At 38.4% G+C, this 13,861-nt stretch overlaps 1 protein-coding gene across 2 annotated transcripts; it reads right to left on the bottom strand.

Annotated features, from left to right (window-relative positions):
* Nucleotides 1-3,841: 3,841 nt before the first annotated feature.
* Nucleotides 3,842-13,524, bottom strand: LOC110856219 (alkaline phosphatase). 2 transcript variants are annotated; one of them, XM_035857025.1, is made up of 10 exons: nt 13,365-13,524; nt 13,227-13,292; nt 12,883-12,996; nt 12,697-12,809; nt 12,524-12,613; nt 12,212-12,295; nt 11,453-12,143; nt 10,875-11,098; nt 10,712-10,814; nt 3,842-4,142 (listed from the first exon to the last, which is right to left on the bottom strand). In XM_035857025.1, the coding sequence occupies exons 1-10, from the start codon at nt 13,435-13,437 to the stop codon at nt 3,991-3,993; spliced, it is 1,710 nt and encodes a 569-aa protein (XP_035712918.1). In that variant the 5' UTR covers nt 13,438-13,524; the 3' UTR covers nt 3,842-3,990. The 2 variants fall into 2 exon arrangements, with proteins under 2 accessions (XP_035712918.1, XP_021960381.1); XM_022104689.2 differs by having other exon boundaries at nt 3,965-4,142; nt 10,735-10,814.
* Nucleotides 13,525-13,861: the final 337 nt, after the last annotated feature.

Genomic DNA, 13,861 nt, shown 5'->3' with positions numbered 1-13,861 from the left:
ATTATTTTCGGCCTTTCTTGAGCTACATGAAGAGTAAAAAAAACTTGTTAGCATTTTATTTTCACGGAAGAACTCTTTGTCTCACGGACACGCTCAACGCTAAAAACGGTATCCAAGCCAAGTCATGAAAATCTCAAATTCTCCGGGATAAATTTCCTCCAATTTTTCAAAATTTCAAAATTTCACTGGATCAAATTTTACTCAAAATTTCTGTACTTTAATTAACCATCCGAAATTCTCGAATTTTTCTCACACTAACGCTACCAGATTTTTAATCCGGAATTCTCCACTGCACCAAAACATTTTTTTTAAATCAAAATTTTGAAAATATTCCCGATTTTATTAATCCAACTAAAAAACACCGTTTTATTTAATTGCATTCAATAAATATCTATCTATGAGCTACACACGAGCCACGAGTATTTTGACTGAGATTGGTAAACAGTGGTGGTATTTCGGTAGTGGTGGTGGTTACCAGTGGTATTATGATTAGTTAGTTTACCGACTTTAGCGTTGAGAGTGTCGAGAGAGCGTTGCATTGTTGGGGAACAGACCTGGTTGTGCTGTATGTGAGTGTTCGACAGAAGACCTAGATGAGAACTGACACACAATTGTTGTATTCTACAAATGTCCTACATTCAAAGTGGGACAGGTGAATATCTCAGCTACAGCTAAACCCTCGACAACTTTTAACTTCAAATTTTAAAGCAAGCATTGTGCGTTATATGAAAATGAACGCTCTATCCGTACCCTTGCCCTCTTCGTCGTCTTGGTATTCATGCAAACGGAATGGATGGACTAAACCAAAGAAGTATTTCGATTTAGCAATTGGATATGTATATGCTAGCAATAAGCAGATAACTGCATCGTTCGTGGTGTGATGGGTTGAGTCAATTTCGATTTCGAATATAATCCTCGCGATGATATTGCTACTATCCTGGTCGGTAGCGGACGAAGTGCAGCTTCCAACGACGCTATTACACAAATTAATGATGCACGTGTGGTATACATATGTACTTAGGAGTAGAGGGTGGATATGTATTTAGGAAAAATCACGGAAATATGTATATATTTATCAAAAAAATGCCGAAATATTTTAAGAAAAATGTACGAAATGAAAATAAGAAGGTTCGATTTTTTTTGTATTTCTGAATTTAATGCTTTTGATTTTTTTGGACGAATTTATTTAAGCGAAAAAACTTCGTCTCATATCGTTGAAATATTTACAAAATATGTGTATTTTTGAAAATATATACATATATAAGTATGTAAAAGATTCACGTATTTTTCAAATAATAAGGGAAATGTTTATACATTCTGAAAACCTAGAAATATGGCAATACATATGTAAAAATATTTTGAAATTTTTGTGATCTATGTTAGTTAGGGAATACACCCAAAAAATTTGAAAAATAAAATCAAACGAAAAACTTGAAAATAAATACATATCCACCCTCTGATTAAGATGGCTCTCCTAATTACTAAAAGGTTATGTATGCGATTTATACTAAATTTCCGAAATTTTTGCTAAACATATCGTTAAAAATATAGTTTTGAATTCATGTTGACCTTGGGCAACGAAATAACCGAAAGTGAGTAATAAATGGATAGAAAATTGTTTTTATTTCGTCTACACGATTGAAAAATTCCTTGAAATCTGTACACAAATACGGACCCAACACTAATTGATACTTTTGAAAACATTTTCGATTGTTATTTAGTCTGCCTGCAATACCACACCACGCACAATGTGTGACTCATCAAATACAATTTCTCTATATAAATTCCTCCTTCTACTTCTTAATACGTATACAAATTTTTTTTCGGAAAATTTCGAATCCTATGATAAATTTTGGGAAATGGCACATCCATCCTCAAAAGCGCGTCATATTGCAAAAATCTACGCAGTTTTTCTATAGAGGAAAAAGATTTCACTTTCTTTCCAACGAGAAGAGCCACTTTACGTGCTATTGAGATTCCCATTAAGCTTACTCATTTTCTTACGTCAGTTTACCATGGCGTGGCCTATATTCAACTTCAACATGTACCTGCCTCTTATATTCTGAACTGAAGAGGACAAACGTGCCGATCTCGACGTAAAATGTACAGTTATGCGTATGCACAAGGATCAGTCACCGCGGAGACAGAGGGACAATGTCCCCACTGTTATTCGATGTCCCCATCATCCCCCCATCTTATACAAACCCCTCCCTCCCCTATCATCCTACAACGTTAATGTCCCCACGGCTTCCGCAGCCACTGAGAAACATAGCAATATCACGATGATGCGTAATCCTCTGAAATTGCGTTTTATTCTGTCACACAAACCGAAAATTAGAAATCTCTTAGAAATAAATTGGTGGATGCAAAAAAAAGCGCGTAAGGATTGCGTGCATGTATAATTTGGGTAAGCTGTTATCCAAATGCATGTATGGATTTTTGACGCAATTTTTTGAGCTTCAATCAATCAAGTGTACGACAAAAGTTTCATTTTTATTTATTTATTTATTTATTTCGTTTTTTTTGCTTGTTTTATTGCCCACAAAATAAAACCAAAGATTGCATCCAATTCAGTGCAGATAGTGTTTTAAATGGCACACATAAAGCGGTTTTGTTACGACGAATGTATGTAAAGTAAACTACCCAATCCTGTCTTTATATCAGATAAATCCTTCTAGTGCCAAGTTCTACTACTTCATTCGTATCTTATTCTTTGTATTTGTAAGGATGATAGAATTCACCTTAAGGAAAGCAAAAGTGGAAGTAAATAAGTATCCCACATACGATAAGATAAGCAACAATAAAACAACGGTTAAAAAATATATATAAGATGAGCTAATAATCAAAGTGAAACTCGGCTGGTTTGGCTGGTAAACAAGAAGAATTTTTGCAATTATGTTATGACGCACACCTCGTCCTCAACCAAGCAAGAATATAATCTGCGTTATTATTATTATAGGAACAACAATTGCGTGAATGAATTCCCGTCCAAAGTGGCCGCGGAAGGTGTGGGGACATTAATCTTGTGGAGGGACGGGTTTATATAAGATGGGGAGATGATGGCGAATAACCGTGGGGGGCACATTGTCCCACACGCTTCCGCGGCCACTGCAAAAATGACGGTTACTCACTGTGTATACACGATCATATTACGAGGACAACGACGTGTAGTGAAAATTCTTAGTGGCCGCGGAAGCTGTGGGGACATCTGGGGACATTAACATTGTAGGATGAAGGAGGGAGGGGCTTTTATAAGATGGGGAGATGATGCGGACATCGAACAACCGTGGGGACATTGTCCGCGGCCACTGCAAAAATGACGGTCACTCTCATATTACGACGAGGACAACGACGCGTATTGAAAATTCTTGGAAAATTGTCCAAACAAACAAAATATTGCTATTATCGAGTTCAATCACTCCCTCGATTCATTGAGAGAAGTCATAATAAATAATATTATTATTTTCCCTCGTCCACCGTGTCGATGACCAAATTGTTTTTATTTTGATTATTTCTGGTCAATAAATTCAATCGAGTTCTGAGTAACGGGCTGAAATTAGCTTTTACTTATTGATATGATAGAACTGACCCAGACCTTGACTTTGACTGAAGGGACAATACAAATGCATTCTTGATAGTGAAACATTCTCATGTACATGGTGCACTTTTTGCGAATTTGTAACGTTTGACGTTACACTACGCAACTAATGATGAGGCTGTTGTGAATTGTAGATACGTGCCTGCATGCAACTGAATTAAACAATTCCTTCATCTCAACTTTCTATCTTTTTGTTGCAGACGCACATGCACGCAATTAATACACACACATAAAAAAGAGTGACATAGAATACGCTGCAAATTGCACGTCGTTTAATAAATCGGGGTAAACGAGGATAAAAAAGTAGCGTTATACAAACAGCAAAAATTATTTAAAATGACACAACTACATGAAACTTATGTGATTCATCATCTTTGACCTCGTCCTCACGGTCATGAGGTCAAAAATATTGACGACGTTAATTTCGTGGTGAAATTTCCTGTAAAATGATACCCCATATGAAAATTAAGGTTGCATTCTGGACTATACCCCCTTCGCGTTGTGGGGGGTGGTCCGATTGACCCCATTTTCAAACTCCCGAGACCTAAAAATTAGAAGAACAATGTCAAAGACGGGTTTTGATTATTGCGTCGTTCTGAGGACGGACGGACAGATGGACGGACAGACAAAACGATCACAATAAGCGGCTACTCCATAAAAATGGTAGCGTCGCTGTAGACATTTATATAAATTGTTGTTTATTCATTTATTTATTTTATTTTACTAATTTGATGCGTTTATTGGCGCAAAAAGGATGTAAAAACGAGCCGTTTATTTGCAGGAATAATGGGACGCGTTGGTTGGTTGGTTGGTGCGGAAGATGAAGTCACGAACGACAGAAAGACTACAGATCTATACGTACATACATAATTTGGCTGAAAAGGAATAAGTGCAAGTTGAAGTTTACGAGTAAAGTTGAAGGCCTATTAAGTAAACTGCGAGTGAAATTTGCATGCGCAAGTGAACAACCTCTTCATTTGACCGACTTATCATTGACTGGGATGCATCGAGTCGTGAGGGATTATTTTATTTATGGAATATGACGACGACGAGCACGATGTGTATGTACAATGTTACTTTTTTCCATTTTTTTTATGTCAGCCTACGATCGAGAAACAATAAATATTTAAAAGGAATTTAAATGCACGGGTGTGACAATCATAAAATTTTAGGAGTGGGTTGTCATATTTTTTTATTGGGTGGATAATATAATATCACACCACATTTTTATTAATTTATTTTTTTGAAAATGGTGTTTTATTGAAGTTAGTGAAACTAAAGTTCGATTCGGCTAAAACTTTTAGCCAGAGGCAGGCCTTATGTGAGCGTCATGGTTGTCTGTCTGTCTGTGTATCGATTACGAACTTATCCAATCGAGTTGAAAATTTGCATATGCAAAATTAGGAGACAATTATTACTAAACCGTCGGAAACTAAATTTAACAATATGGTGAAATAAGTAATTTCCCAGACAATTATGACACCACACCCCCTGACCTCGAGGGGGTGGTCCAATTGACCCCAAATTGACCCCCTGGGGTCATATATAAGATGCCGCAAATCAATCTCGATTATCTCGATCCGATCTCCCCTTATCCTGCTGATAGATTGACGGACAGACGGACGGACAAAATCTTCCCTTACTAAGGTTTCGCCCCATAATACCAACCTGACTCGGGCTGCTAAACAAGACTGCCCTGTGGCTTGGATTTATACTACATGACACACATTTATTCGGCATGGCGTGGCGTGGGCGAGGAAAAGGTTTCACGAGATAATTTAAAAGTTAAAGGTCGGATTCGGAAATCGGTCGGTCTAGTTTCCACGTTATCCTTCCTCCTCCTTGAACGTTTAACCTCTCGTGATGACGATGATCATCTCCATTTCATTCGTGAGTGCTGTTGTTTTAATACGGAAAAAGAGGTTCACGTTCAAGTCGCACACTTTGAACAATCGCATCAACAATTGAAACAAAACTGAGTCTGGTTTAGATTTATCCCACATCGTTTCATTATCTGTAATAAATACGAATCTGGGACACTTTTACTGCCATCGAGTTCCGAACGGGTGGCTTTTTTTACATATATAAGAATGTATGTATGTAACCATTATATAGAAATGTACGTAAGGCTGACCCAATTATCGTACCAATTGAATTTTATATACACAGACAATAATAATGAAAGAGGCTCAATTGTTTTATTCTTTTTTTGAATTGTTAATTGTGAAAAATCCGGCGGAAGTGATATAAAATATGTAAACAAATGAAACAATAATTCGTCGTAAAAGTAATTAATTTCTACTTAACTTGACGTAGATAGATAGGTGTGCAAAATATGAAGTAAAGGTTTTGTAAGTATTATTTAGAATTCTATTTTGCAATTTATCAGAATTGCAAATTTTATCTTATGAAACGTCTTCATGATCAAAGGTCACATTTCTCATGATTTAGTTACGTATGTGATCCACACAGGGAATGCCCAAGCGATCAGTTATGTATGTTATTTACTCTATTAAATCTGTACCTAATGCAAAACTTGCAAAATTACAGTACATACATAGATCTTTATGCCAATTTTTTTTTGCAGAGAGACAAACAGTGGCAGTAGTACCACCACCACCACCACCAATTTACCTTACTTTGAATACATTACCATTGCCAATTACTTTTTACTGTGGTGGCTCTGAGCTAAGTTCATCGACACCTTCGCTTTCACTTCCGAAACATGCATGCATCCCATAAGCGAAGTAGGTACCATGGCGTCGTCGTCAACATTCATCCTCTTGCAGCAGCAGTAAATAAATAAATAGCAGTCAGAAGATGATGACAAATAAGCTGCAGGCATGCGTCTTAATGGCACTTGTACAGTTACTTAGGCGTCGTATACGTTTACAGTTTTTAGCATTTTGTGGGAGAAAATTGGCGTTTTTTAAGGGACGCCGATGCGTCTTTTCTGCGAAATTTTGTGACGATATCAAGTAAGAATTTTGAGACGGATTTTTGCTCTCATTTTTTCAGTATTAGTTCCGGTTTGGTTGATCAATACAGAGTAATAATTACGCATTTCTTACGAAATTCGTACACTTATCATGATGATGATAAGAGGAGCGAGTAACCCTTTACATATCAGCAGGATCTCGGATGACATTGCCATCCCGAGGTTACTGACACTCTAAGCTCCTCGGGTGGATGGACTTTAAATGAATGATAACTGCTGCTGCATTTTAATTGAGCATTTTAAACCCTAAATACTTATTCGAAACTCTACTTGGCAACTTAGAATTTAAACTGTATGACGAATATAATTACGGATGGATGACACTACTGACTTAGTGATGCTGTTTTGTTACCTCTCTCTCTCTCGATGTTATTACTGTGTCACATTAGCATTTCGGTGTATTAACACATTAACACCTGAGGGGAACGACCGACCGCCTGAACAGATTCATCAGGTATTGTTGGTTGGTTGTATGTACAGGTATTTATTGTAGACAAGTGCGCTATGAATAGGTTGGTTGGTTGGTTGGTTAAAAAATAGCAGCATGCACGCATGCAGATCACAACAGCAGCAGCGTCCACTAAACCAAGCAATGAAAGGATGAATAGTAGGATGGGAGGATGTGAATTCATATTTTTGCAGCATTTTTAGGTCACAGAAACTGAGAATGTCCTCCACAATGTCGACGCCAGAGAAGGAAATCCCTTCATGAGAGAGAGAGAGAGAGAGAAACCCTGTCTGTTATTTGGGGATGATGATGATGTGACAAATTGTGAAAAATTGTTATTTCTTTAGGGATGGATTTTATAAATATCTCAATCAGGAATGAATAAATTGGGATGATAAAGAAGGAGCAGAGGTGGGGAAAATATTTTGTGGAAGTGGAGGATTTTTGAGTTCTGTTGTTTACAGGGTTTGAATTTTCAAGGGGTGTTACACCCACAAAAAGACGAGAATTTACGTGGAGAAGGCAACGGTCATATGAAAATACGTTTTGGGAAGAAATTAAATTTTAATCGCTGTGAAAATACTTTATTTAAAAAACATCGTGAAAATAATGTATTTTCTTCTGACTTTTGCCTTCTACACGTAGATTCTCATCTTTTTGTGGGTGTAACACCCCTGGATCCAAACCTTGGGAAGAACAGAGGTCATTTTTGACAAAATATTTTGCCCACCCCTGCTTTAAAATCAGTAGGTATAATATAACAATTATGAGATTTGGATGATTTCTTTCTCAGAAATACATTTGTGCTTAAAAAAATGTGCAAATCCTCCAAATCAAGATGATGTTATTGTTTATCGTCCATTTTTATATGCATGCACGATGAATTCATTTATTTATTAGGTAGATTCCCATTTATTGTGTGAAATGCGTACGTATACATATCTGCATATGGGCTCGCGTATTGTATTGTATTGTATCGTATTGTTTGCAATGGAATATAATGGAATGCAAGAAGTAGACCGACAAAATACATACATAATAAAACACCCAGCAATTAGAATGACGAGAAACTAGAGTAGATTAGATGTGTGGATTGGATATAACAACGGCAATAATGTGCATCGAGATAGCAATTACTCACACGAACGAACGAGTGAGGGGGAGGCAAGAAGAGAAAGATTTACGTACTTTAATTACACTTTAATTTCATTTGCGATACGTTTTAAAGAACAAGTTCATGTTCAAGGTTTGTAATTACTAACGACTTTTGCAAGACAAAAAAGTCCTCGGGGGGGGATTGTCACGAGAGTAAAATTCATAGAATTTTTTCATAGTAAATTAGAAAAAAAAGTAAAAATTCTGTGGTAGATATTTGCATGTCCTAAAAATGTCGGCTAGATTTTGACGGATTTTTTAACACTGGTAGAAATGTGTATTGCTTATTTATTTGTATTTATTTTACCTTCGATTCATGCTCATCAGTCATTTTCAGGGGCCGCGGAAGCTGTGGGGACATTAACATTGTAGGATAGGGAGGGCCGGGTTTATATAAGATGGGCAGATGATAGGGACATCGAATAACCGTGGGGACATTGTCCTCCCTCAGTCCACACCCTTCCGCGGCCACTGGTCATTTCTAAAACTTACTTGAGTGAAAGACTGGTTATATTTCAGCCTCATTCAATCAAAAGCAAATAATCGCAAGTGAATTCTACTTACAATTAGTAGTAAAATGAATCAAATGTGGTGCACGACTCGTAAAATAGATAACAACAGTATTTGCATCTTCTTATCGCAGCACACACAGTGGCCGCGGAGGACAGAGGGACAATGTCCCCACGGTTATTCGATGTCCCCATCATCTCACCATCTTATACAAACCCCTCATTTCCTTATCCTACAATGGCAATGTCCCCACTACTTCCGCGGCCACTGGCACCACACATAAATAAATAATACCACAATTAATAGTTTATGATCCTGTAGTGCGATATGTAATGCATGTTTGGTCTCCAAAGCGGAAAATAAGTTTCCGTTTCTTGCTCATCATCTCTCCTTAATCTTTGTTTTGAAGATATGTACATCTTTCGAAAATTAAAAAATTAATGCAGCTTAAAAAACGAGTGTTTTAATTGATAATTTGGGCCTATGAAAAATAATGACAAATCGTAACGTGTACATGTGCTTGCACTTTTGGGAATTTTTTCATGTACGAGTACATAAATAATTTGGCTAAACCATTTAATGCCGTGATGCGTGAAAATGTTAAAAATGTAAGTAATTCGGTAAGTAAAAATTGCATCGAATAAATAGAATCTTAAGCAAAGTAAGCGTAGCGGATGACCTCAATGGTGTCTGTCTAGATTGGATTTTAAACTTGTCTCTCGGTCTGAGTGCAAAGCAGGCAGCGAGCAAATCTTAATTCGCCATCACCATTTTGCACTAACTAAAAGTAATGCCTTTATCATTTCATTGTAGACTTCTTCTCGGTCTCGAAGTACGTACGGTATGAATGTCAGTGGCCGCGGAAGGGTGGGGACAGACAGAGGGACAATGTCCCCACGGGTATACGATGTCCGCATCATCTCCCCATGTTATCCCTCTTCTTTCCAACAATGGCAATGTCCCCACAGCTTCCGCGGCCACTTGTTCTCGGTCTCGAAGTACGTACAGTATGAACGTCAGTGGCCGCGGAAGGGTGAGGGACAATGTCCCCATGGGTGTTCGATGTCCGCATCATCTCCCCATCTTATATAAACCCGTCCCTCCCAATATTAATGTCCCCACGGCTTCCGCGGCCACTGAGTAAACCGAGTGAGTGGCAAAAGCATAGCATGCTAGTGAAGTAGTAGATATGTAGATAATTGTCAAGAAATGAAGTTGAATGTGCACAACATGACCTCTTTTAAAGCACCAGTTTTCCCCTTCATCCAAAATCTACTTACTGCTTGCAACTTCTTTTCAATGTTTTGGTTTCGGTTTTGATTATTCGATTCACTACTTTTCTTGAGGTAGCTCAAGCCAAGCCAAGCCAAGCCACCAGATCACTTTTAGCCAACAAAGAAAAATGCTGCGTAATCAAATCCCATAAAATAACGTGGACGGATGGACGAGGAAAGAGACATGTCAAATCACATTCGTTGGATACTTATGCTGCTGCCGATTGATGGTTGAGAGTGATATGAATTCTCGTTTTGTATGTAGTAGATCTGAGACTGCTAGTTTTTCATGGGCAGAAAATCTTGAATATGTTCAATTTAAAGATCATCGCACATGTTCTCATTTATATTTGCTATTGAGTAGAATAATTTGATACTAATTTTTTTAGGGGAGAAGGTAAAGAAAATGATTGCAAGATTTGATGAATAGACGCTCGTTTTCATTGGTTAATAACGATAAGTTGGGCAAGCATGAAAGGTCAAAAACTGGACCATCAGTGGGGAAAATTTCATGCTTTCTTTCTCGTTTTTTTATCCCGAGTCAGGGCTTATGTATCCATCATGGTAGTCTGTCTGTCTTTCTAGCAATTACTTATCCAATTGACTTGAAGTTTTGAATATACGGCAAAATTAGGAATTCTTAATTTTAAAAAATTATTTCTTGATTAATCTTATTTTACTTTAAGCCGTAAAGAAATTAATTTGCTATTCATCACAAAATTTGGCACCTGTCCCTATGCAAGCGGCGTACCCGATAACGTGTGGAATATAACTTTGCTGATGCACCCCTGTCAACAGGTGGGCAAATGGACCTTTGGCAAAGATTGCTACCTAAAAAAGTATGGAAAACAATCTTATTAATTATGCACATACATAAATTTGCATATTTACATCATCTCCTCCGTGTGATTCAGAGTCAATCATTGGAACAGGAACTGGAGGATTATAATTCAGATCGTCCATGTTATCTTGAGATATGTTGTGTCGCTTGTTGGTCGTTTCGTCCAGCCAATTTCGATTCCCACCGTTTGCATAGCCAAGAGTTGAATAGGGTAAACCATCCAGGGCAAGGTCTGAAGAGTGTTTCCAAATGGGTGTGCCTCGGTCAGGATAGCCTGAAAAATGCAAAATATTTGCAAAAAATTCGCAAAAGAATGATGCCAAACCACAACATCAATGTTTCGGATGCACGAAATAACAGGAAGAAAGTGGTTTCTTGCAGGTAAATATTTTAATGTGCAAGAAATGCAAGGCGCAAGAAAATATGCCGCCGCGCTGTACTTTATATAATAGCGCGTGGGGGGATGGCGCTTATTTCTTGCACCTCCCATTTCCTGCGTTTCTTTGTTTGCAATACAAGAAATACCGTCAATTATTATAAATAGCAAAACCGCAAGAAACGGAACATTGCACAAAATTTTAAGTGTAATTTTCTGAAAATTATTTTCAATAAATATTTAAAAACTAACCAGCAAAATACATCACGTGCGAGTGATCCGCCGTCGTTACGATTAAAGTGTCGTCATCCTCCGTCATATCGTCTCCCTTTTTAATCGCTTTGTCAAACTCAATCGTTTCCCACATCGCTTTTTGAGGAGCATTATTATGATGCGAATGATCTATCCTTCCCCCTTCGACAAAGAGGAAAAATCCGTTAGGATTCTTGCTCAAAATTTTGATCGCAACTTCCGTCATCTCCTCCAAAGTGGGGTCATTGTTGGCCAGTTGTTGGTCATAGTAGGAAACGTGTGAGGGGGCAAAGAGGCCGAGCAGGTAGTCAGTCTCGGCCGGATCCACGGTCAACAATTGATCCCTTCCGGAAACATATCTTCCTCGGGACGAGTTTTTCATGGAAATCCACTCGTCGATCAGATTCACTCCGTCGAGACGGTGACCTTTTTCGTCCGGATATTCGGTGTCGTTTTGCGTGAATGGGGTAAAGTGGCGTCGACCCCCGCCCAAAATGACGTTAATGTTGATGCCAGGTTCTCGTTTGATGAGTTGGGTTGCAATGTCTTCGCAAACTTTGGGGTCGCCAAGACCAAGCCGGACATCGGCGTCACTCTCCCAAGATCGGAAAGCCGCGTGGGCATACGTTCCGGCGGGGGAGGCGTGCGTTACGCCGGTGGTGGTTACGATACCAGTGGATTTTCCTTGCGCCTATGATTCGTAAGGACGGATTGAAGGTTATAGGGCATAAATATGTATGTTAGCTACGGATCCCTTACTTGTGCCCAGGCGAGAACGGAAGACACGTGGTTGGCAGGGTCGGCTTGTTTAGCACATTGAAATATCATTACGTTCGAAGTGACCTGGTGGTAAATAAATTAGAGTTTCTTGTTTGTACTGGGGAAATTGATAAGCATTGTGTTAAAATATGTGCGGATGTGTATCAGAGGTCGACGATGGCGAATTTGCGCGTCGGTAGCGCGGCGTGGCATGGCGTCACAATGTTCAAAGAACAGGAAATCAAATTTATCGGCGGCGGCGGCGAGTAAAAAATGCTACCGGCGGCGTCGACCTCTGATAACGATTTTTACCCCGATTGTTCCAATGCGACCCTTAGTTCCACAGAGGTAAGCGGTCGCCGAGCAGGCTGAGTCAGCCACTTGTGTGTCCATACAAAATGTCTGTGTATGATTACGATTTTTAAATGGTCACCAAAACTTAAAATATTTTTGGTGTTTAATAACTAATTAATTAGAAATTATACTTTAGAAGTTCCGCTAAATGGAAATGTGTCCATGTGAAGTTGGCCCTCCTCTCCAAATGGTAATCCATCAACTTTCTGTCCCTTAAAAATTCTGGCAGCCGTCACGGTAGGGACTACAGATTGGTAAATATTTCAGTATTATATAAGTGCGAATCTATTCTTATATTTCATGAAATTTCTTCCTACTGGACATTCCATCTCCGAGAAATAGGATAACATTTTTGGCTTGGGCTTCAATAGGCTGTTTCAGAAGCTCCTTTGCCAAGTCGTCTTGTGCGTTTTTTCTCCAAAATTCGGCATCTTGTTAAAAATTTGGTTTGGTGTCAATTTCCCGTTATATATTTCCACTCTTTATCAATTCACTTTCCCGTCATAAATTCCCCTCCTCCTCAATTCACACCCGTGTCATGAAATGCCAACAATGCATCAAAACTCCTCACAGCATTTCATGACACGGGTGTGAATTGATGGAAGGGGGGGGGGGAGGATTTAATAAAGAGGGGAAATTGATGCCTTATTTACGTGCATACCTTCGAATGGAGGGTCTTGTTTATTTTGGACGTGCCGTTTGAAATTGGGGTGCATGTAGTGGTCATCTGTATGTTGAATACATTTGCATCGTTACATTTCTCGGTTGCATGCAATTTACAAATAAATTTGTAACCAACCTGAATAAATATTGCCTCCCAAAACGACTTGCGAAATTATGCAAAGTATAAAAACTGTTGCTGTACTACTCATCTTGAAGTTGCAATTTATGGAAGCCTGGAGTACGCTCTCACTCGGTTATGACACTTTTGTTTCGAAACTAATATGCAATTCACTCAGAACGAGTTGAATGAAACAATATCCATGATTTGATTTTGTAGTTTATTTAGTAAACGATTTTGCAATACGAATTGACACATAGATAACGACTTATCAAGTGCATGATTGTTGAGCGTTGACACTTTGTAGATGTATCCCCAACCACCTACAACTGGAATTCTGTTACGTGCTCATCATCCAATAATTGGAATGTCAAGTCTCAATTACGACTTCTTCAATTTAAATGCACTTTTGAATGTCAAGTTTAAAGTTGCCAGATATGACCCGACCACTTGAACTATTTATATTGAGAACAGTTATCGATTTCCAATTTACATATTTATATGTTATCAACGGT

The sequence above is a fragment of the Folsomia candida genome, unplaced genomic scaffold (genome assembly GCF_002217175.1).
Source record: "Folsomia candida strain VU population unplaced genomic scaffold, ASM221717v1 Fcan01_Sc015, whole genome shotgun sequence".
Taxonomy (NCBI): Eukaryota; Metazoa; Arthropoda; class Collembola; order Entomobryomorpha; family Isotomidae; genus Folsomia; species Folsomia candida.
Note: the sequence above shows the minus strand (reverse complement) of the source record. Positions and strands in the feature narration are given on the sequence as shown.

Bases quoted from the DNA above. Each gene is read 5' to 3' on its own strand.
- LOC110856219 (XM_035857025.1), bottom strand. From the start codon at position 13,437: ATGAGTAGTACAGCAACAGTTTTTATACTTTGCATAATTTCGCAAGTC. The intron at 12,296-12,523 runs GTAAAAATCGTT...ATTTACCACCAG, and splicing joins GTCGCATTGGAACAATCGGG to GTCACTTCGAACGTAATGAT. The intron at 10,815-10,874 runs GTAAATATGCAA...ATACTTTTTTAG, and splicing joins AATCACACGGAGGAGATGAT to GTAGCAATCTTTGCCAAAGG.